This window comes from Rhipicephalus microplus, chromosome 3 (assembly GCF_043290135.1).
Source record: "Rhipicephalus microplus isolate Deutch F79 chromosome 3, USDA_Rmic, whole genome shotgun sequence".
In the NCBI taxonomy this organism is placed as follows: domain Eukaryota; kingdom Metazoa; phylum Arthropoda; class Arachnida; order Ixodida; family Ixodidae; genus Rhipicephalus; species Rhipicephalus microplus.
In genome coordinates, this window is record NC_134702.1 from 9,469,681 (window position 1) to 9,493,954 (window position 24,274).

General features: G+C 45.1%; 1 protein-coding gene and 1 long non-coding RNA gene across 3 annotated transcripts in view; one reads left to right on the forward strand and one right to left on the reverse strand.

Annotated features, from left to right (window-relative positions):
- The window catches only part of LOC142803587 (uncharacterized), a 254,867-nt gene that overhangs the window by 76,480 nt on the left and 154,113 nt on the right, over positions 1-24,274 (forward strand). The window lies entirely within an intron of this gene.
- Positions 1-24,274, reverse strand: part of LOC119163950 (uncharacterized) — a 185,723-nt gene that overhangs the window by 52,458 nt on the left and 108,991 nt on the right. For both annotated transcript variants that reach the window (XM_075888846.1, XM_075888847.1), the window contains exon 5: positions 47-173. In XM_075888846.1, the coding sequence (XP_075744961.1) occupies positions 47-173 (127 nt within the window). The remainder of the gene's footprint in view (positions 1-46; positions 174-24,274) is intronic.

The following is a 24,274-nucleotide window of genomic DNA, read 5'->3' on the forward strand; positions in this document are numbered from 1 at the left end:
ACAGAGCAGCCCGATGACGGAGATCACAGCGAAAGTCACCACTCACCGCGCTCTGTCGCTGAACCTGGCCCCGCACACGGGGCATCGGAATCCGGCCTCAGGCCTCGCCTCGCCCCCGGACTCCACACTGGTCGTCTCCTGGAGGTCCTCCTCTGAGACGGTGCGGTCCGCGCCTGCGTCAGCCAACTTCCTATGTATAGTTTGTGTTTGAATAGTCCATTGATCAGGTGAAAACCTCGTCTCATGCGAACGTCAACTTCAAAGAAAAGACGGCTTCACAAGAAATGAAGTGAAAAAAAAAGGTCAAGTGACGCTTTGTGGAGTGAAAGTCACACAAGAGCCAGTGAAAACACGTTTGCGCATGTATTTGGTAAATAGGCAAATTAAGCGAGTACTGGTTTGGCGAATTCCATTGCAACCAGTGGCATACGCGCGGACGTTTAACCAGACGTCATTTATTATACCGATGTCCGTGACCAGCATAATGCGCAATTTCGCAAAGCACATCGTGTTCTAGCTCCACCCACTTTCTCGAGATCTTACATTTCCTTTCACAATACGACGGTCTTTATCGTTTCAAAGCTTTCATGTTGCTACTTGCTAATTCGAAAGGAGGACAAAGAGTATCGAAATGGCGGTAAGGAGACGTAATAATGAATCACGCCGTCTTCGCAGTCTTTTTTCAACAATGTATTTTGTAACGCTGTCCTCGTAGCCTATAAGGCTAAACATTAGCCCCGGTGGTGGCCACTAATTGATGACATCGTTCTGGCAGGTACATGGATGCAGCCACCGCCCTCGAGAGGAGGAAATCGGTGAAGGCGGAAAGGCTTGGCCAGCGGCCAGTCGGACGACTCGTTCGTCGATAAGAGCGTCGCATATGCATCTCATGCCAGCTACGCCGATTATTCCTGCAACGCCACATGCCCCGCTGCTGCCCGTGCACACGAGGACGGGTTCCTTCGTAACGCACGCCACTCGAAGCAGCACGAGTGCTTGTGTAAAGACGGTGTAGATACTCGCTTGTCAAGAGGCGTGGTCGTAGCACCTTTTCAAACTAACGTAAATGGGCGAAACTCGACATAACGCCACTTTTCTCATCTTATTCAATTTACGCATCTTTCTTCCTCATTTAAGTGTATTTCTCTGTAACAGCAGAGTGAGAGGGCGAAAGAATTTAAGAAAGGTAGGGAGGTTAACTAGACTGAGTCCACCCTACACGTAAGGAAAAAGAAAGAGAGAGAGCGGGGGGGGGGGAGATGGACATTGCACTCTACAGACACACACCACACAAACAATGCAGGGTTTCGCAGACGATCGCTCAGCGATGTTGTCCTCGAGAATTGTAAAAGCGCTCGTGTTACTTCCTGAGCTGATGTACTTAAAGACCACACATCAAAGATCTGCTGAGTAAAGAGACGATCATTCAGTCTCCTCAAGGCACACTGGGGAGTCCAGCAATGTTGTTTAAAGGGGGGAGGGGGGGCAATGGCACAGAACAGCAGAGTGACTTTCAGCCCCAGTCATAAGCGTGCGCCCAACGTGGGGAAGGGGAGGGGGTGCATAGGTGGGGGCGCTCTGAACTAGTCAACCAAGAGGGGGTGGGGACACAGTCTGCCCAATGCATTAGGTGAGGATTGGGGAGAGGGGGGGGCTACGATGAACTATCGGCCTCCCTAAGCACGCTTATGGTGGCCATGGGCTGATCGCATATACCGCAGTGATATAATTCGCGTGTCCTATACTTAGGTTCCTGTAATCACTCAACCTGTTCTTTCTTCCTTTCGCACTTCATTTTTTTATTTATTTCTTGTTGTAAAGATGGCACGCGCAGCACCACATCTGGTGGTTTCTACTCAACCGGTTCTTTTTCTTGTACCTCGGATGACTGTAAATATTCATTATTATTATTATTATTATTATTATTATTATTATTATTATTATTATTATTATTATTATTATTATTATTATTATTATTATTATTATTATTATTATTATTATTATTATTATTATTATTATTATTACACAAGCTTTTCAGACAAGCTGAAGCACTGAGATGTCAACTTGCCAGATCTCAGCGCCTAGTTTATTAATGCGAAAGCCTCCGATGCATTATAAGAGACGCCGGCGTCCACACGAGTGATGCGATTATCATCATCATGACCTCACTATATGACGTCAGAGGTCAGAAAACGTCATGACTTCACACAATGTGACGTTATAGAATGAAATCATCGCAGGACATCATTGCTTGGTCAAAGGTGCGATCATCTTGGAGGCACCGCAAAAGCACGTGATTTCCAGAAAGGAAAGCTTTCAATGCTTCTAATACCAACGGTTGTGTGACACAACATTGGGTGCAGCAAGCATTCGTGAGTGAAGGGGTGGGCGTCAATACAGTTTAGTGAAAAAAAAAAAATGGGCAGATCCCACGTATAGTGGGAATCGATGACATGCGAACCACTAATGAGAAAGGCTGACGTGTTACTTTAAAATCAGCACAACGTTACGAGGTGGAGGTAGATGATGCCGTACATGACTTCCGTGTCATGATTATCATGTTTGAATGCGTCGTTTACCTTCGTCATCTATTCACGTCACGTGATACCAAATTTAGTATAAGTGAAGCTAGCCAAACGGCCGCGAGCACGTTATGAGCATGGTATGTTGTCATGTCCTTACATGACACGCGTGTCAGGATTATCATGTTTGCACCAGTCATACACTTTCGTCATCCATTGACGTCACGTGACACCGAATTTGGTATATGTGGAGCTAGCAAAACGGCCGCGAGTGCATCACGAAGGGCCCAATATACTCCAATGCAGCGTTGACGCACGTGCACGCTGGGCACAGCGACGCTACGTTAGCAAAACGCGAGCGCTCTATAGTCTGACGCCAGGCGCGACCGGCGCGCCCAGCGTCCGTCGGCGCGGCCCGACGGCAACCGGCTCGAAACGCTACATGCTGCATTTCGCGCCGATGCGTTACCCAGACAACACTGCGTCTCCCCCTTTTCGTGACGGAGGGACGCCGGACGCGCTGAAACGCGCATGCGTCAAAGCAACGCAGCGCGGCACTTTACTGTGAGGACCGGCGCCTAGCGTGGCAATGCCGGCGCGACGCGACGAAATGAACGCCGGCGAGCACACACACCCCGTCACGTCGAAATGTAATGACGCCTTGACTGTCGCATGTAGTCATGTTCTCACATGACACACATCTCATGATTATCATGTTTGCACCAGTCACATACCTTCGTCATCCATTGAAGTCACGTAATACCAAATTTGGCATTTGTGAAGCTAGCGAAACGGCCGTGAGCTCACCATGAGGGTGGCATGTAGTCATGTTGTGACACGACACGCATGTCGTGGTTATCATGTTTGGGTGTGTCATTTAGCTATGCCGCCCGTTCACGTCACGTAATACAGAACTTGGTGCATGTGAAGCTAGCGAAACGGCCGTGAGCGCGTCATGAGTGTAGCATGTAGTCATGTTGTTACATGACACGCATGTCATGATTTTCATGTTATGGTCTGTCGCTTGTGTTCGCCATGCAATCATGTCATGCCATGCCAGTTTTGCAGCACGTCATGTGAACGAAACCACTGCATGAGCTGCAGGACTATGAAATGTAAATCATGACATTCATGACAAACATATGATTTTCATGTTATGACTAGTCAAACATATTCTTCAAACAGCCATGTTATGCCATACCAAGTTTGGCATCGATACCACTATCGAAACCACCAGGAGAGCTAAAAGTCGTAGGCGGCTTGATAGATAGATGCGCTCAAAGTCGCCAAATTTCGCTAAGAAATGCTTCGCATTTAAAACAACAATAAGGTGGCTACAGCCGTCCACTTGGCTTAATGGGACTTCGGCTGCTTCTCCCATTCCTTGTTTTCCACTCCGTTGCTCTAACTGAGCACTGACTGTCATTCCCGCCCATCCCGCAGCCATCCCATGCTGGTTCATTTCTTTTCACTTAATTACAGCTGGGCTATAGCTTACCCCGAATTGTCCTCCGAGTGCAAACACGTCGAGAAATGGCCTGTTAAGCCATGACATGGTATGCCATTCGGTCTATGTCATGAATGCAGGACATGCATTTTGCGATGGTACTTTACATGTAGTGTCATTTATCCTACGCAGCATGTGTGCCGTCACACGTCATGAGTCATGACATGCCATTTATATTCATTCATTCTCTTTATTTTCCAGAATTGACATTCTGGATGGTTCCCTCGTCTAAAAGTTGTGATCGAAGAGCTTGACTAAAGCCAGGAGAAACTCGCCAATTACATGGCAAACAAGTGACAGCGGAAAAAATATTTTCGAACGAAATGTAGGCAAAACATTTTTACATAAACAATGATATTAAAATAGCCGTATAAAGCTTCGTAAACCCATGATATTTCTATAAAACACAGTCGAACAACTAACAACACTAACCGAATGCTCAAAAGTTATTTACAAAGAAGGAATGACAATACTAATTACAAAAAAAAAGAATTGGAAGCATACCCTACAGTGACTACACCCACAATTTTGGCAGTAAACTACAGAAAACATTTCCACCATCACGGTATAATAAAAGAAGAAATGGTACTTTACCATATTACAGAGAGAAATAGGCTACAACCTTGAGAAATAATTCAAGTGTATAAATATTAGAAATTCACAAATAATTCACGTAAAGTACTAAGTGCCCATTTCATTAAATGTTTATGCTTATTTAGAATACATGGGAGGTTATATTTAAGTGACCGTATAGTTTACAGTTTGTGCGAAGACGCGGTATAAGCCAATATGCAAAAATTACAGTGTTAATAACAAGATTGTTCTGCTGCCAAACAGCAATTCACTGAATAAAATGTTTAGGTGTAGAACGTAAATAAATTATCGGAGAATGCAAAACACATACGTATATGAAATCTTAATTATACTATCTACGCGAAAATGTGTCGAAGTCTGAGATAGGTAACCTGTGTGGAAAATGTGACGGATAGCTTTCATTTGCAAAAGCAATATTGTTTATGTTATGATGAGTGGTAGTAAGCCAAACCAGGCAGCAATAATTTATATGCGAGTTAAACAGTGTTTGATATAATTTGGCTTTTATTTCTGTTGGGAGAATTCCGCTGCAGCGCGACAGAGCTCCAGTAGTAAAAGATAGTTTCCTGCACAAATGGCTTATTTGGGAATCCCAACTTAAGGTGAAATGAAAGTTTCACACCAAGAATCTTATATTCTTCGACAATATCTACTTTTTTCGTCTACATACATACATACATACATACATACATACATACATACATACATACATACATACATACATACATACATACATACATACATACATACATACATACATACATACATACATACATACATACATACATACATACATACGGACGGACGGACGGACGGATGGACAGACCGACAGACAGACAGACAGACAGACAGACAGACAGACAGACAGACAGACGGACGGACGGACGGACAGACGGACGGACGCACGGATGGACGGACGGACGGATGGGCGGATGGAGAGATCTCCAATGCAATGTGGCTAACCAGGCACCCTAATATCTCTTTTCTCTCCCTATCTCTCTTTCAGTTGTGATTATATTGTCTCGAGGACTAGAAGCTCGAACGCTATGGAGCAGACGTCGAAGGTGATGTGGCTGAAAGTGGCCGCTCATCACTGAAACTCGGAACTACAAGAAACCGTAGTTTCCTTTCAGGTCGGGCACAGCACCGTTAATTGACAACGTCTGGATTACGCCTCGTGAAGTGAATGTACGCTATTCTGTGAAAAGACCTATCTTGCTCTACGGGCCACCAGAAAAGGGAGCAGCTTTTCGCAGATTAAGGCGGCACCGTACCGCCGACTTCGACAATAGGCAAAGAGACGCGCGCGCACCGACCGTCTGACTGACACCCAGATCCATGTCTGGAAACGCGGCTCGTCGGTAGACGCCTTGCGCTACTCGCAATAGATCACCGCTTGGTGGCGCTAGCCACCACCCGATCTAAAGGGTACAGCCATATCCATCCATCCATCCAACCACGTCGGACCATTTGTGGAGCTTGGAATGTTCGCTTTTGCTCTTGGCCCTCCGTGTTAACGTGCGTCCACCCCTGCATACTTAGGTATAGGAGCGGCCGAATAAAAGGAAAGCCGTGTTGTGCACGAGCGTCGCCGCTTCGGTAAAGTTGGAGTAACTTTCGCTTCCCATTTCCTAGCGTATCTGCAACCGTGGTCGTGTATCATTTGAGCTCGCCCGAGAACATTGCTATGCGGGAATCGAAAATAACGGTAATGCGACTTCGATGTGGCTTCCGATTCAGCGACGGCTACGTATTTCGTGCTGTAGAAGCGGTGCCTGTGTAATTTAAAAAAATTTGCTCACATGTGTCGGACATTTGTGTGTCGAACACCGTTCATACTTCCAGAGCATTTTTTTTTTTACTTTACGTGAAAACACTTGGCCCGCGAACACGGGCCAAGTAACATCCGTGTTTGCACGCCTAGTTTTTTTTTAAGTTACCGTAACGCCTATCAACTATAGCTCATCTCCTAAGCTGCTTTCCTCGATTAGGCAGCGCATGCGTAATACGCTGTTGTTGGCGGACCCCCGTTAAGTGACGTGAATAGCGGGAAACTGCATTTGACGCTATCTTTGCGTACGCGATCATAAAGCCCACTACTAGACTCTTTGGCAATTTACGTAAAATATGGTAGGAAAATAAGTACGGTGTGACGGTGCCGCTCCTGCTTTCGCGATCGTCGGGCTTTTGCCAGTGAAAACAACCCAGCACTGCAAAGGCGTTTTCTAAAGTTACTTTGGGGCTGTCACGACTCGTTGTTGCCTGTCGACCTTCACGTAGTTGAAGAGAAACTTTTCGTTCCGGGGATTCACTGTCACTGAAACTAGAAGCGGCTTAAGCACAACAAGCAGGGAAGGAGGAGCGCTATCGTACTGCCTTACCACATTTGTGTACCGCATTTCAGTAACTTACTCAAAGACTCTATTGTCGGTGCCACTTGACCACGCTGCCAATGGAAATAAACTTTAGTGCTATTACGTCACTCTTTACTGGATGATTGTCTTTGGCCTTCCTTTTAGTTGATATTCCAGCCGGTTAAATCACAGCTGCGTGCAGTATGAGTATATTCAGGCGTTGCGACCCTTTCTACGGTCCTTCAAAGTACCTCTTTAGCCCCGAAAACTTCGCGTATCGGAGGGAAATAAGACGTCACGCTGCGCAGCTGTCACCAACAGCCGATGCGCGATCGCCGTTGTCAACGCGGCGCCGTACCGAAGCGGAGGTGTTACGCATCCTCCCGTTTTCGAGGAAGTGCGCCGATTAATTGACGACGGCGTCGTCGGACGCCCTTGCTGGACGCCGCCGGTGGCGAGCAGTGTCCGGCGGCAGCGCGCTTTGTCTCCGGCGTCCTCGCGCCAACAAGGACGAGGCGTGGTCCTTCCGCGGACCCAGTTTCGCACCAGAGGAATCCGGCTTTCTCGCCGTGCTCTGATTCCTCGGGGAAAGTGGCCCCCGCGTGCGCGCGCCCAACGGAAAAAGAGCCGGACGAACCGATCGGTCACTCGCCCCGCCACGGCGCGAGCACCGGCCTCACAGCAGCCGTCCGGCTGCTGTACCTTCTGCGCTTCCACCGTTGCTTTACTTCTTTCATCGATCTATTTCCCCTTCTCTCTCACAAAGTGCGTATTAGCTGAAGACGTGCTAGGGAGTCTGTTGAGAGACCACACTCGTGGCCGCGCTTTGATTTAGATTTTTTTTTTTACACCGACCGCGCGATAGCAGAGACGCGAGCATGAAAAGCCGGGCGGAGAGAAGAAAGGCGAAAACGAGGTGATTACAGCGCGGTCTCTACCGACGGAAGGCACGCGTCCTCTCTTATCGGAGACACGGAAGTCCGAGGATGTATGGGCAGAGCACGCCTCCGGGCGTAGACGCCCGCGGGGGCCGACGATGGAAGGCATAAGTGAAATCCGAGTTCGACGCATTTCTCACACAAGTCGCACCCCTTCTTTGGTTCCGACGGCGGCGTGCGTCTTATCTCGAATCGGAGAGAAGCCCAACATCTATACAGCTCCTTGCGTCGGTCGAAGTGGCAGCGGGCATCGGGGAGTGCGAAGCCGTATCTGAATATTATCGAGCACGTGGTGCTCATTTGTTTCGAGCGACATAACTGCAGTGTGGGCTAGGAACATGTGTATCCAGTCCATGCTGGCAAACGATATGTGTTCAATGACGGATGAAATGGATTCAGTCAGACGAGAGCTACTAGACATGCATGGTTTGATTAGGTTGCCTCGTCCCTCGCGCTGTTACCCAATTTTTGCAGTATGTACCAACTAGCCTAAGCGAAGATCTTATCGAAGTCAATATATCTGTTGGGAGTGACCGAAAGGCCAATAAGAAAGAGAAGTTCAGCGGCCTGTGCCCGAGTTCTCTGAAACCTTTCACCAGTAGAGTATTACAAGTATATATTTCGCTTTTTTTTTCTTTTACTGGGGGAAATAAATGTAATTTCACGTTCTCACTGAAGCAAGTTGTCACGCTGCAATCAATCGCGAAACTTCATTCCGTGCACTTTGAGTTATATAGCTTTACGCTTTACATGTCATCACACGCGCAATTTCCTTGGCAATGAAACGATGGTTACTCGGCGAAATTACGCTTATCTTACTGCCAATGAATGTAGTTGCACAACTGTGCCCGCAGCTCTTTGGGCACCCGTTTCTGCGTTGAGTGCCGTCGCCATTGCCTTCGGGGGCGTAACCTATGTATACGAAAAAAAATGAAATGAGTAATATCTAAGATCAAATGGGATCTGAACTCGGGCCTTCTGCGTGACAGTCGAGTATTCTACCACAGACTGCCTCTGGTGCTTGAAACTCATTTGCAGAAAGACCCTGTACACACAGGTGTGCGAAGAGTTCCCCTTCAGAGGGAAGAATGACGGGAAAGGTTTGTTCCAACACACCCCTGAACACCCCAACCCCTGCCTACTAAGTCACTGTACAGGGAGTTGGTGCGCCCCCCACCCCACCCCTTAATGTTATTAAAAGGTGGGAGGGGGTGGATGGCTTCTTCGCATAGGAGTACATGTGAAGGAGCACCACCACCGTAGTTTTGCCTAAATTGCCAATGAAAGTTGTCCGCGAGTATAGCAGATAAGTAGTATATAGTATACGTGCATTTCGGCAGTTAGTTGCCTTGAATAGCAGCTTTATCTATAGTTGCATAAGTTCCATAACTTATTCAAAGCAGAAAAAAAAACTAAGGCAGCTTCTCCCTACTGGTGTCAAGCATGAGGGAAGTGCCGTGCTGGAAAGCTTTCTTGGTTTCTCTTCGGTTTGGTTTTTCTTTCTTGTCCTAAGTTCTAGCTTGTTGTTTTTTCTCTTTGTTGTTTATCTTTAATTTCCTTCTTTTTAGGTCTACCTATCGCTTGTTTCATCTGCCGGTTTTATGCGTGATTCGTGTTGTCGTATTTCCCTGGCCATAGTAGCAATGCCCGCACTGAATACCATCATCATAAATGCGCTCGGAAAAAACGAGGTAGAATATATTTCTATGACACGAGCGCGCGTATGCTACATCTGGCTATGCTATATGTGGTTCTGCCCACGTTACGCCAAGTGATGACGACAGCATGCTATTACTGCATACGACGGCCCGACCCCTTAGATTGCTCCGCACTTAAAAGTGGTATCATCAAAAAATTACTAAATATGACAAAGCAGTTTTCTTATTCACATTACCTAAAGGCCCTTGCCGAGCATTACATAGGGGGGGGAGGGGGGGGGTTACAGAAAGCGGCGTGAAGGGGAGGTTATATTAGAACAAATTTACAGTTTGGTAACACCAGTATAAACAGGGCAATTAATAATGAAACACTAACGGGCACACAATAATTCACAAGGTTTGAATATACAGTTCAAAAAAAGTTTTTTTTTTTCATACAATATAAAGTGAACCTTTCCGCAATATATATATATATATATATATATATATATATATATATATATATATATATATATATATATATATATATATATATATATATATATATATATATATATATGTATATATATGTATATATAAGGCGAACTTATTCACTTTATATTTCATGCAGTATAATGTGAACGAACGCGTCGTGGCTTTTCGCAGACACAATATCGTGCGGTAAATCGTTCGAAAGACGGAGTGCACACAACAGAGGCGAGTTATAAAAGATTTTAATCCGCGCATATGGAACTAAAACTTTGAAGGGGTGATCTAGGCACGGAAAATAGTGATGGTCAGGCAATATGTAGGCTGTAGCAAATCACGAATGATTATGATGAAGTTCGTGAAAGTGGGATAGCAGCGCCAGCAATCTTCTTTTCTCTAGTAATAGGAGACTGAGTGATCCTTTGGTATTAGTGAAGTGATGCTCGAAGGACGCAAGTAGTATCTGGTTATACTCAATGTAATCTATTATACTCGCTGTAATCTTCGTTACAACCATGCATCAGGTACGGTCATAGCAGTATATTGTGGCGCGTCTTGTTCTTTCTGGTGAGATTGTCCGCGCCCCGGTGGCACAAAATGAGGACAATCAAGTGACGATGATCACTGTGAGTGATCGGGCCATGTCCTGTGGCTTTAATAAATTGTACGTTTTCATTCCGTGCACTAGCCCAATGAACCATACGGTCCATTATGACACGGCCTCCTGAAATGTGGGGCCCGAGAGACGGCTTTTTGCTCTCCCATAGTAGAGTGTCAAGTGCTCTGAATCACAAACAACTTGTTCTAAACCCGAAAGCGAGCATCACATGAACTGCAATATGTTGCAGATGTCGCAAATTTTTGTGTGATACCAAAAAATCCTTTTACACAACGTATAGCTGGACGATAGTTATAGCGCGAGAACAAAACGACGACACAGAGACAAGAAGGACACAGAGACAAGAAGGACACAGAGACAAGAAAGTATTTCGTGTCCTTCTTGTCTCTGTGTCGTCGTTTTGTTCCCGCGCTATAACTGTCTCTGTGTCGTCGTTTTGTTCTCGCGCTATAACTATCGTCATGCCATACCAACTAGCCCAAGCTTCCACACTTCTAAGTATAGCTGGAGCCAATGTTCGCGCAGGGTCTAAGGGGAGATTGGGTATTAAGTTGAATGATGGTTATCGAAAGTAACAATATCTCAATAGCAATAATCAATTGTAAAATGGCTTTAACAAAACGCAGACGAGATAGGGAAGAGCCGGACTGGTGCCAGGTGGCAGCCTTTACGGAGCTGCCATCAGCGGCCAGCTTTTACTTACTGGGTTCCTGATGCGTTCGCTGATGTGCTCCTATCTCTCGGCTCCATACGCAGCATTGTATATCGAGCGTAGTACTCGAGATTGAGGCCCACGGGACGGCTTTAAGCTCTCCCATAGTAGAGTACCAAGTACTCTAAATCGTTACCCACTTTCTCTAAGCCCCCCCCCCCCCCCCCCCGACAAAACTTGCCCGGCTGTATAATTGGAACAAAGTCACATGGGCCTTAACCAATTAGCCTAAAACTACTCAAAGGCGAAATCAACGTTCTTTTTTTTTTCTCAATAGATGTATTGATCGTCTCCTCTCCTCCGAAAGAAAGCTTTTTGCATCTAGCGTCGTTTTGCACTGCGTCCACGATCGGCTTCCTTTTCACCAAGCGATGATGTCACGTGAAAACGGCCTCTTGATGGCCTACCAAATTTCGGTTTGACCTATGATGTCTTAATTACGTCATGTGGTGGCGTCTTCGTGTGATGAATATTTACATATCTCTCGTGTTGACGCGCCTGTGGTCAACTTTGACGTTTGATCAAGCACCTATGGCCCTAATAGTGTTGATATATGGAGATCACCATTTGGATCCGCCAGCCATATGTGAGTACAATTTTCTGGGTGTTATACAGGATGATCCGAGCTTTTCGGGCAGACAAGTTTGCTGCTAGCTCGCTCTGCGGCGGCCACGGCATGAAGACAGTTCGGGGCGCGAGGTAGCCGCGTCGATAAAAATGGCTACAGGAACGCGTGTGGCGTTCGAAATGCATGTGGGACATTTGCGACGGTTATCAAAGAAACACCGCGTGCGAGTACGTCAGCGTCGCCACTCAGTCTACACTTGAACAGTGCAGCGACGTCAGCGTAATTGTCGCGCTATTTTTTGCCAACTCAACACGCGCCTCCCACAGGCGTATTCGCGGGTGTTTGTCCTCTTTCGGACAGGTTCTTGCGTTCCACCTGCAACATGGAAATTTTCACTCTCGAAGGCAGTAATGGTGCGTATACGCAGCACTCTCATGCTGCTTGTTTTCCTTCTCTCAAATATTTCAGATAAGTATAAAGACAGGTGGCCACTAGTGGCGCTCGCATCGTGGGGGGCAACGCGGCTGTGATTGGATACGTCGTGAGAGAGAGAAATAGAGAAGAAACTTTCATTGGGTCCAGTAAAAAACGCGCACGTGGCTAATTCCACGACGACACCTGCAGGCCTATAGCCTGCCGGCGCGATCACGGGCACACTGGACGGTCAGGATTTGGCCTTCATGGACAGGACTTTGCAGCAGTGCGTCCCACTCTTCCTTGGTGAACCTATAGTCCGACGACCCACACTCCCAGAGCGTATATATGAGATAAAGTAGCAGCCTCGCCACAGGCTGATCAAAAGCTATTTGTGTAAATGTAGGGATATATGCTCTTGAGGGTCACCGGATTTGGGTGTGAGTTAGTTTGGAGGAGTCTGAGCGTGACCACCTACGACCTTGTTAGCTTAGAATGAGCCGGCGGGAAGACTGTTGCCTCCAAGTAAAATAATTTAGTAATTTCATTGTGACTGCTAAGTGCGTCCCTGTGTCCGCGAGAAAAGTCGTCTGATCCGAGGATTGCGCGGTCGTTAAAGCCACGCGCAGCTTCGTGAGCCGACTCATTCAGGTTAAGAGGAACACCCTCGATTGCTCCGACGTGGGCAGGGAACCGAAATATAGTATGTGTGGAGCTGCCATTGTTTTTGGCACCTTTCAGAATTTTAACTGCCTGCAGGGCTATACCCGGCCTCTCCGGAATGCCCTATCAGCCACTTTTGAGACGCTATACACCCTGTCTTTCCGACCATCTTGCATGGCGAGTGCAATGTCTATCCTAGCTTGTCTCGCCGACCTAGAGCTGGGCCCCAGGCTGTATAATTATGTCCGTTCATTCCTGACCGGTAGGAAGGCGAAGCTGTGGTTTGGCGGCTTTGTGTCTGATGAAGTACTCCTATAGGCCCACGGGGTACACCTGAAGGCTCTGTCATATCACCCACTTCTTAAAATGCGAAGCGTTTCTTGGCGAACTTCGGCGACTTTGAGCGTATCTATCTATCTATCTATCTATCTATCTATCTATCTATCTATCTATCTATCTATCTATCTATCTATCTATCTATCTATCTATCTATCTATCTATCTATCTATCTATCTATCTATCTATCTATCTGTCTGTATATCTATCTATCTATCTATCTATCTATCTATCTATCTATCTATCTATCTATCTATCTATCTATCTATCTATCTATCTATCTATCTATCTATCTATCTAGCCGCCTACGACTTTTAGCTCTCCTGGCTGTTTGGATAATGGTATTGATACGAAACTTGGTATGATATAACATGACTGTAAGACGAACATAACTGAGTAATCATAACATGAAAATCATGACATGTATGTCATAAATGTCATGATTTACATGTCATGGCCTTGCTGCTCTTGCGGTGGTTTCATTCACATGATATGTTGCAAAACTGGTATGGTATGACATGACTGCATGGCGAACACAAGCGAAAGAACCTAACATACAAATCATGATATGCGTGTCATGTAACAACACGACTACATGCCACACTCATGATGTGCTCGCATCCGTTTCGCTATATAGCTTTTCATATATCGTATTTGGTATTCAGGCCCAAGCACAGGCTTGGTGGGCTTCGAAGTGAAGAATGCATGAGCTCTGTCTTGATTTTGATTGTACGATTTGACCAAGGCTTAATGACAATTACACTGAGGTGTTTTGTCTTCATTGATAAGGTTTCAATTAAAAAGCATTTATCTCGGGCGCAACAAACTAGGCCATGATAAGTATGTAGCTATTAAAGGTAATCGTGATTAGCACGATACTGATTGTCATGATATTAGAAAGGGCTAATTTGCATGGTTTTATTTAGCGTGTTCTTAATTAGCGTCGCGTTAATTAGCAATTTTTAGATAGCTCATCAACAATAGCATGCTTTAATTAGGCCGGTCCTAGCTTTACATGGCTTCATTAGCATGGTCTTCTTAAGATGTGGTGTAATTACCTTGGCCTAGCCACGTAGCCGGAAAGCTTTTCTGGCGGGGGGGGGGGGGCACTCCTCCCTAAATATATATATATATATATATATATATATATATATATATATATATATATATATATATAGTGTGTGTGTGTGTGTGCGTGTGTGAGCTTGCACGCTGTTCCCTATTGTTCTTCATCAATATAATCTCAAAAAGCGACATTGACACCGCGTCTGCCTGACCAGCAAACAGCCTGGCCGCAACGGGCTTATAGAGTGGCGACGAATAAAGGCACGCATCGATTTCGACTGCTCAGCGAGGCAGACGTTGTTCGGCAAACAAAGCGTATACGCACGGGGTCAGGAGGCGTGCACGTGAGCGATGTTTCCGATGGAGAAACGGAACCGCACGAGGGGCGTCGCAGCGCGAGCCTCTGTTGAAACCGCGTGGGTGTGTTTACGTTTCACGCCCTCCGAGAACACATGCTATACTGGCGCTATATATCGCTGCCTTTACCACTAATGCTAATACACTTTTGTGTTTACGCTGACGTGAATGGACAGTTGACGCGGGAAAAAAAGAAATCCGGAATAAACGGAGGAGTGGTGGCCCGCAATAATTTTTTCAAGCGGATCGAAGCGGAAATTTAGTTTTGTTTCCGCTTTCATCACGTTCTAGCTCTTTGATTTTTCTTCTAACACTGTTCCAGATCCTTCGACTAGCACTTAGATGGGTGGAACAAAATTCTATTCTAATGTGTACTTGGCGCTCCATGTGTGCTCGGTTCCTATGGAAACAGCGTGTTTCAGTCGACAGCTTGTAATGACATATTAAAGGCGCACTAAGGTGAAACAATGAATTGGTTTAAGCTGATAAAGTGTACTCTCAGAACTTGAGCGTCATTGAATTTACTATCGTGGATAGATCACTAGAGAAGAAAATTACGGTAAACTTTTCCATGTTAATATCTCCGCACGTGAAATCGTTTGAAGTCTCCGCATGAGACATCACGAATGTCCAAATGTGTCTTATTACGAGGGCATTGGCACTAAAGGATTTCCTGAAACTTGGCTTGTCGAGTCTATCAGATGACAATGTACTTTGTTTTCGCTGAAGAGTAGGTATACGTAGGCCTTAGTAGATGCCGTCAGAGTGTATAATGTGACGGCGTTTGCTGGGCGAACTTCAAGGTGGCGTTGCCACGCGGAATTCCTTTCGCGCCTTATGTTGTGTGGAGATTAAATAAAGATAGAAAGGGTGAGAAAGAGAAATGAATTAATAGAAAGAACCTACGTGAAAGGGAGACACAAGAAACAGAAGGAAACAAATATGCAAAAATATTTCTCAACTCTAAAAAAGTCGCCAGGCTCCACTTTGATTTCAGGCTTGGTAATATTATACTAGGGGAAAGCCGCAATAATGCTTCGCTGATTAGTTCTTTCAACGTAACTTTTGTTTTTCCGCCTTAAACTAAATTCATGTGCGAAAAAATTGATGAATACTCGAGCTGTGCTTTTAAAAGTTGAACGTGATTGCGATATCCTGCCCTAGTTTTTATACTTAAGCCACTTAGTGCATAATTTCATTGTGTATAGTTACTCGAAAAGTTTAAATTGTGCATCACTACAATGTAATCGATAAAGGTTAAAGTGGCTTGTGGAAGTGAAGTTTCCGCACGTTGCTACATTCTGTGTAATTGGTAGCACGGTTTAAACCACGAGCAATTATGCGCGCGAAATCTTTTCCAACTTGTTATGCACCCAACGTAGTCGTAAGGCAGTGCGCGCAGTAACGTGTTTAACTTTTGTAATGAGGGGGTGGCTTTAAACCACGAAGTTGTTATGATAATTACATGTTCTGATGCCCAATGGCATGCAGTATCTACGCTTGTACCACGCAACGTTATACTGCGATATTGCATGTTGTATTGTGAAGCATCTATACAAAACGCGTTTGTTGTAAATCATGCAAGTCATTTTCAATGCATCTAGAGAGCAGAGATTTTTCGGTCATGGGCAAGATTATTTTACGCACACAACCGACGACGCCCATGCCGGCGTAGACGCCATGGAATTTCTGCGAAACGAGCTGTTTAACGCTATCGCGGTAAAACGACAGTAACCTGACCCTCCAAATATCTTTATGAAAAATCGGCCTCCTATAAAAGAACACGCTGTGTAATTTCTTTAAAATATTTTTCATAATCCTACCTTTTAACGGGATAGCGCTAAAGAGCTCGTGTTTCGAAAAAATCTCGTCGTTGGCGTCGTTGGTTGGAAGTGAGAAATCACCTTAGCATGACCGAGAAATGGATCAAGATGCAAATAAGATAGGTAATAAAAATTATAAGTCTAAGTGGGGATTGAATCCGTGTCGTTCGCGTAGCAAGTGGGGTGTTCTGCCGTACAGCCACGCCCCTTTCTTTTTTTTTCATGGTATTCAAGTTAAACATGGCTGTAATACAAATACACACAAAGAACTAATATGTTCGTTCTTCTTTGGTCACGACACAATAGTGAGCACACAACACCCAAGAGTTCACCATATCTAGGACAAATACGTCTAGCAAAGACCTTTTTTTGAACAAATCCTAGAATGGTGGTAAGGATAAACACCTCACCAACATAACATGGCGATTTGGATGAAACTCCATTTCCTCGTAAACATCGCATAGTTGAGTTACCATTCGAATAAAGTGGGTTGCTGAGGAAACCATTGACTAAGCATTTCTCTGCAACATGCGCGTTTTTCACAGGCTATGCATTCCAACCAGTTGAAACATGTTGAATGGTACATCATTGTAACTCGCTCTATGACAGCAGATATCGCGCGGAATGTGAATTTAGTCCGAACCCTTTTTTAAGAGTTCACTGGAGCACATATCAGAATAAGATTGCATCTTTGCAGCTCACAAAACAATTTTCAATAGCTTCAGGAACTTCACAAAGTGGACAGTCAACGTCCAGAGTGGCAAGGTCCCAGAGTGCACTTTAAGAAAGGACGTTTTTGCCGATTATGGCAGAGGCATTTTACGCACTCGATCTAAGACGTCATGTCTTAGCAGATTGAAATTTTTCGTGCGATAAAGTAGTAGTAGAAACAACATTGCTATCAAATCTTTGTAAAGATGTTTGTGTGATATACAGCACAAATATTCATTTTAAAATCTAACTGTTGAAAAGCGATCAGAGAAATACACTTCACGCACAAATCCCCACAGATGAAGTCGTTTAGAAGAATTAGAGGAAGCAATTAAGTCAGGTAACGCACCAGGTTTACTTGTAACACGGCACTACCAATAGGGTGAGTATTGTCATGAAAAAAAAAAGTAGCGAGAGACAATTCGCCACACGTACAAATGCTTTAGACCTAGCTCACCTGCACTAACTGGCCTGAATAGATTGTCTCGTCGCATGTGAGAACCATAGAAATGTAGTGAATTTGCGGTCAAAGCTCTGTCTCTACGACCTTGCACAGCGCGGCACTTGTAATACATACAAAAGTCTCGTAGCCGAAAACTTGTTGCAGGTTTCCGCTTTACCGAAAATTGAAAGGTTATGTGGTATAAAGGATTGAGCATAGCGCTCAAGACCTGTCACCCTCTTATTTCAGTAATAGGAACTTGACTTGTGTGTACTGAGTGTAACACTAAGATATTTAGGTGGCACTACAGACCACTCAATACCGACTAATTGTTCAGGTGTATATCCCCATGAGCCAAACCACAGATCCAAACTCTTAGAGTAGTTCAAATGTGCACCTGAGACACTATCGAGTTGCTCTACTACCTCATTAATTTATTTCTATGCGGATATTGTCATTTAAAAAAAGGGGGGTGGGGGCAATGTCGTCTGCATACGCTAACACCTTAAGTTCATTTTGTAGGAGCCTGAAGCCATGAATAATATCCGATTGAATAATATACAAGTACAATGGTTCTAAGTAGAGAAAAAACAAGAGTGGTGACAAAGGCATCCCTGCTTGACAGAAGAGCGAATAGGTATAGGCTGAGAGAGATAATCGTTAAATATAAGGCAGATAAAACAGTGACCATAACACGTCTTTTTTTGTGAATGCAGTGTAAATTAACTTCCTCTACTTGAAAATGCTGTAAAAGTAACTTTCGTGCTTTACAAAAACACGCGTCCTGTATTACATGCTTCACAATACAGCATGAAATATTGCCGAAACAATGCGTAGTACAAGCGTACATTGCCGCCGGGTGTCAGAACATAACATTATCTTAATGGCTTCATAGTTTAAAGACAGTCACCCACCACATAAGGCGCACACGTTATTCAATTTTCAATTTTTCAATTTTCGAAAATTTGTTTTATTGTTTTCTAGTACAAGACACAAGGAACAAAAGGATGTTGGGGCTAAAGGCATATAGCCTGACAGAGGACCCAACACCCTTGTACACAGTTCGTACATCAAAAAAAAAATAAAAATAAAAAACAGCTTTCGCGGCATCCAGACCTTCATGAACAAAAGAAGCAACAGAGCAAAAAATAGCTGACAAAAATATCATGTTACATTGAATCTGACTGATTATACAAATCTTGTAACATACTTACTACATAACATACTTAAATAACAATCACTCAGGAAGGAATCAGACTAGAACATTAGAGACATGTGATACATACCATTATATTTTATAGTTAATAAAATACATGCAGTACAAGATTTCCATCGCCCGACTACTACCATTGCTAACATCAGTATTTTTTAGGATCCATCAAAAAGTATGTTTTCCTGCATTAGCCCTTCTTTAACTTGTACCTTAAATGCTTTTTCTGTACAGTCAAAATTGAGCTTATGTTCTAATTTGTTTAATATGCAAGTTGTTTGATGGGTAAAAGTTTGTTTACCATAATTTGTTCTTGTTCGTTGTGGACGGTGTAAGATTTGGCGGATCGGATAAGTGTGTGGTCTAGCTCCTTCGTTGGGCTCATAAAGTTTTCTGCTGTATATGATTTGCAATATTTTCATATAATAGACTTGTTCGGCACGAAGCATATGACATCTTTGAAATAAAGGTGCTGTCCTCAAGTTTGCGTAGTTTACTTCCCCAAGGCCACGTAGTCGGTGCATAACAAGTTCGAAAAGATTTCATACACTTAAGTGTTTGAAGTACGCACTAGGAACACAATACGCTATCGCGCTCAACTCGTAAAGACGAAGCTTAAGGGTGCACCAATTTTCGCACTTCCCCAACAAGAAAACAGCCCCGAATGCATCCGAGCAATAAAGAACAATCAGGTACATAATTTCAGACTGGGCGCATTGCAAATCTCAAGTGGGCACAGCTCCAAATATCGGCGCCGGTCAACCTGGGGCAGCTTCTGAAAACAGAAAGCTTTGTCGATGATGGCAGAACGCCAGCTTGGCTGCCTCTCGCCTCCATTTAGCGGTCACGGCAGGCGGTCAGCGCCTTGCGACATGCATTGCCTATTTTGTTTGTGCCGTTGCCTGACGACCTTCTCGAGTAACGGTCTCATAATTTGATGAATAAAAAATGAAAGCAATGACAGCCTGAATACACGCCCTTCCGTCTTAATGGCTTTCGGGGCAGATTAGGAGCTGGAATGTATGGGTAACGCCGATGGCGCTTGCGGCTGTGTGTATACTTCATTGTTTGCATCGTAGCCCTGCTCGAATCACGTGGCAATAGATCCCTCCCAAGAATGCAAAGTGCGCTGGTGAGAAGTTCTCGTTTGTGATCGATGCTGTGTAGACATTTTAAGCTACCTTTGGAATTACTTACGATTTGGACGTCACCAGTGCCGCTCAGCGTGAGATTATGCAAGACGGCCGCTAATATGCCGACTGGGATACGAACACGGAGTTATTGGTCCAGTGAAAGACTTAATTTATCCCGAAGTAATCTGAAAGAATTTATTACATTCTAGTTATCAAGCCGTAGACAGCTTCATTAATATTGCTCTTTATGCCAGTTTGAAGGAGGTAGTCATTCATGGATTCAATCTTTGGAACATGTTTGGCCCATATATTTCTGCGATTCAAGCTGTGATTCTCTGATTCACGCGGGACGCGGAATTCGCAAACTTGGTGGCGGCTGGCTCATAGAGTTTCCTAAAATTAAGGAAACTCTACGAGCTGGCTGACTCGTCGGGATAGCGTCCATTGCGTCCGGGCTGGCTTCCAGACGCTCAGTGATGAAAACTTCAAAACCAAAGTAATATACTTTCTACGCCAGGTCTGAAATCGGTGCAAGGGAGGCGTCAACCCTGCCTGCCAAGAAAACGTATAAAATGTCCTTTTGCAATGCCTCGAACTTGTGTGACTACTCCTTCATTGCTCCTTTAACGGTTCAATTTCTCAGATCAAGGGGCAGTAACCTTGGAGGTATTCTTTAATAAATCAAATGTTCAAGCCAGTAATTGATGTTTAAAGAGTATATTTTGTGTCAATGAGAGCACGTCGTCGACGTCATCATCATGATCATCATCATCCTGGCTATGCCCACTGCACGGCAAATGCCCCTCCGATGTTCTACCAATCAACCCGGTCTTGTGCTTTCTGCTGCCACGTTATACGTGCAAACTTTTTAAACTCACCTACCCACCCAGCTTTTTGTTCCCCCTCGACCACTCTCCTTCTCTGGAAATCCAGTCAGTTACCCCTAATAACCAGCCGTTATCCTGCCTCACGCAATGTGCCCGGTACATGACCATTTCTTCTTCTTGATTTCAACGATATATGACATTCTTAACGCCCGTCTGTTCTCTGACCCACTCTGCTCTTCTTTCAATCTTTCAATTTCTCCCATCCCTTTTCCCCATCAGTGCAGGGTGGCGTAGCGGTTATGCCAAGCTGGTTAACATTCCTGCCTTACCTATCTCTCTCGTTTCCCTTCCGTTCTTCTGCTCTATTAATGTCTTTTAAAGGGTCGCTGCGACACAGGTTGAGCATGTATATTTATTCGGTGCTTTCGGTGCTGTGAAATGTGCCGATATTGCTTCGCAAGTGGCAACGCCGGTATCGAAGCTGTCATAATTTTCATTCACGGGACAAACTACCATTATTTCGGACTACGGCGACACATATCGGTAATTTTTCTAATGAAACGAGACGTAATGTCATGTGACATGACGACAAATGCCGTTCGCTTTTTATTGGTTCGAGGCGACAGGTAGCATGGAAATTTTTTTTTTGTGGTAGCTATAGTGCACACGAGTGAAGTATAAAAACATAAAAACAGCAAAATCCCTTTTCACATTGCCTTAAGAAAATCATTCCTGCCTCCAAATGATGTATTTTCAGAACAACGAACACAGCACTTGGTCTTCGAACGTGGCTATGGTATGGCCGCAACTAAAGGTGGAACACATGCTGCGTTTTTAGCGAGCCAAAAATGCGACATGCGGCGGACGCCGGGACTGCCGTAGAACGCGTCTTGCATGCAAGCCGAGAAGTGACCCCGCCCAAAGAGGTTATATGTATCCTGCACAGTGCACGGGACCGTGGGAGCGTCTGCCCGACGCATAGTGTTTCCTGAAATTAACTACAGGGGACTCTGGAGCTGCGATCGTTCAGCGGCATGTTCAGCGACCATGGGAATGATGGATAGCGCACGGATTTGTCTAGTCTTCGTACTGCGGGCGGGCGGATCCCACTTGTGGCTTCGTTTAGTGCTGTGTTTCGGTTTTGTTTCGAAAGAAAGAACGAGCCCTTTTGAACTTCGCAACCCGATTTTAAATGGTAAGCCTAAAATGTTTAAGTTGGTGAAGCGCAACTGCTGATTTTCCGATTGTTGCCTCGTGACAAAACAGCTTAAAGCCAAGCGAAGCGAAAAAGAACGAAGACTATGCAAATTCGTGTACTATATACCCATAACTCTCATGCTCTCAAAAGCGCCGTGCGTTGCGCCTCCATTAGGCACTAGCACCAAAGTTAGCTGTAGTGTATATGTAGGAAATATAGGACCCGATCAACTCACATTGTTCGTCTTAACCATGTGACGCCGTCAAAAAGTGTGGTAGTGAGGTATATAGTGTGCAAAGGCCCCTATGAGGTGGCATTTCCCGTATGGCTTTCTAAGACCCACGCCGTGATCGGAAGCGGTCTTTGACGTCAGCACGTCAGTGAAGTGCGAAAAACAACGTTTATCGTCCTCGTCTGCTCGCATTTTTAACATTGAGGACTTATACCTTCACTTTTCGTTCACCAATTTGCACCATTTTTGTTGCATTCGTCTCAGCAATCATTGCGTTCAAATGCAAGATAAAGCTGTCGCAAAAGTGTCGCAGGGCCTATTTAAAATTGCACATATCACTTTCCTTTCCGTTGCTCACTCAGTAGTGCTCAATTTAAGTTGAACCCAATTTGTAAGCTTCAGGTTTCTGCTCCGTTGGTAAGTACCGGTAAAGTGCAACTCTTTGACATTTTCCAATTTTTGCTGCACCGTCGAAGGGCTACAAAAAGCTTCCTTTTCCTTCCTAGGGGTTATTTGTCTGATAGCGAGAAGCCTAAAGCGCTAAAAGCTTGGCATGTCTACTAGGGCAATGCTCATAAGGAAAGGCGACTTACGTAACTTGTAAAGGAACGTAAGCCAATCAAGCCCGAATAAAACTCTAATTTGGCAACAATATTTCAAAGATGAAGATTTGCTGTGTTCGCTGCTGTTGTAAAACTGTTTGGAGCTTTGAAATTATAGAAGTTTGTATCAATATGATGTTTCCATAACAATCGTCAAAATAGGAACAGGAAGAGACGCAAACGCGAAGGGCACGGAATTTCGTCTTCTTAAAGGCTTCAACTCTTTCACAATCAGTAACAAACCTTCTTGTGTTTCAGCTCTAAATGCCGGTGTTTTCACAATGTCCTACTCCTTTGTTGTCTTGCTGTGTGGACGTACCTACCTTTTATTGCTACGTACAAAGTTGTACGGCTGTGTCTGTTTTTATACCAGAACGCTATGCATGTCCGTTTCTGTTTCACGGAACTTTCGGAACGAGGAGTAGGTGGCAAAATCTGAAGGCTTCAACATGTTCCGATAGGGGGAATGAGTGAACGAAAGGAAATCTTCTATTTCACTCTCTGTCCTCTTCTTGACCCCTATGTCCGCCGACCTTTGCATTGCGGTAGCAAACTGGTAACTAGCATTGTCCTTCCTTTACGTCTTTGTCTACCTGAGAAAAAGAAATGCGGATTTCTCGCTGACACCGTACCGTATCGTGATTATAGTGTGAGTGCGCGCCGTTTGGAAAGCGCCGTTTGGAAAGCACCTAAGAACAGCGCCCGCAGCCAAAAAAAGGCCGAGGACTTGTATTCCGCATTGAGCTGCGCCAGCGGTACGAACAAACGCACTCCGGAAACGACGTATCGGAGCCCGGCGCAAGCGCATCGGTTCCAGAGAAGACGCGTTTTCTCGGCCGATTCCCCTTTCCAAGGATACACGGCATACACCCTCCTATCGAGAGCGGGTCGGCGTAGCGCGGCCGAGCCCATTGTGTGCGCGCTGTATTCTCCGCGGGAGCCGTTATTGTTGACGGCTGCCGCATTTTTTGGTCGAGGCGAGCGCTTTTAATGAATCGGTTGTGCTTCACTGGAGCCGCCTGCCGGCAAAATAAGGCCAGGAAACCATCGGGACGCGGAAAGACACGTGGCCTGTTATTGGCTGCAGGCGTCCTTCTGCCGCAGCGGGCGCGGTATTGCGCTCGCGAAGGGAACGGCCTCCGCAATGACCGGGCCCGACGGGCTCGCCCAGCCGCCGACGGTCGCTATCTTTCGCGCCCACGAGAAAGAGCAAGAACGTGCTGAAAAGGACGGCCCGCGCCAAACCTTGTACGAAGCCACTGTACACGCGCTGACCTTCAACCGCCCGTTGCTGATGAATTAGTGGTCTTAAATAAAAAAA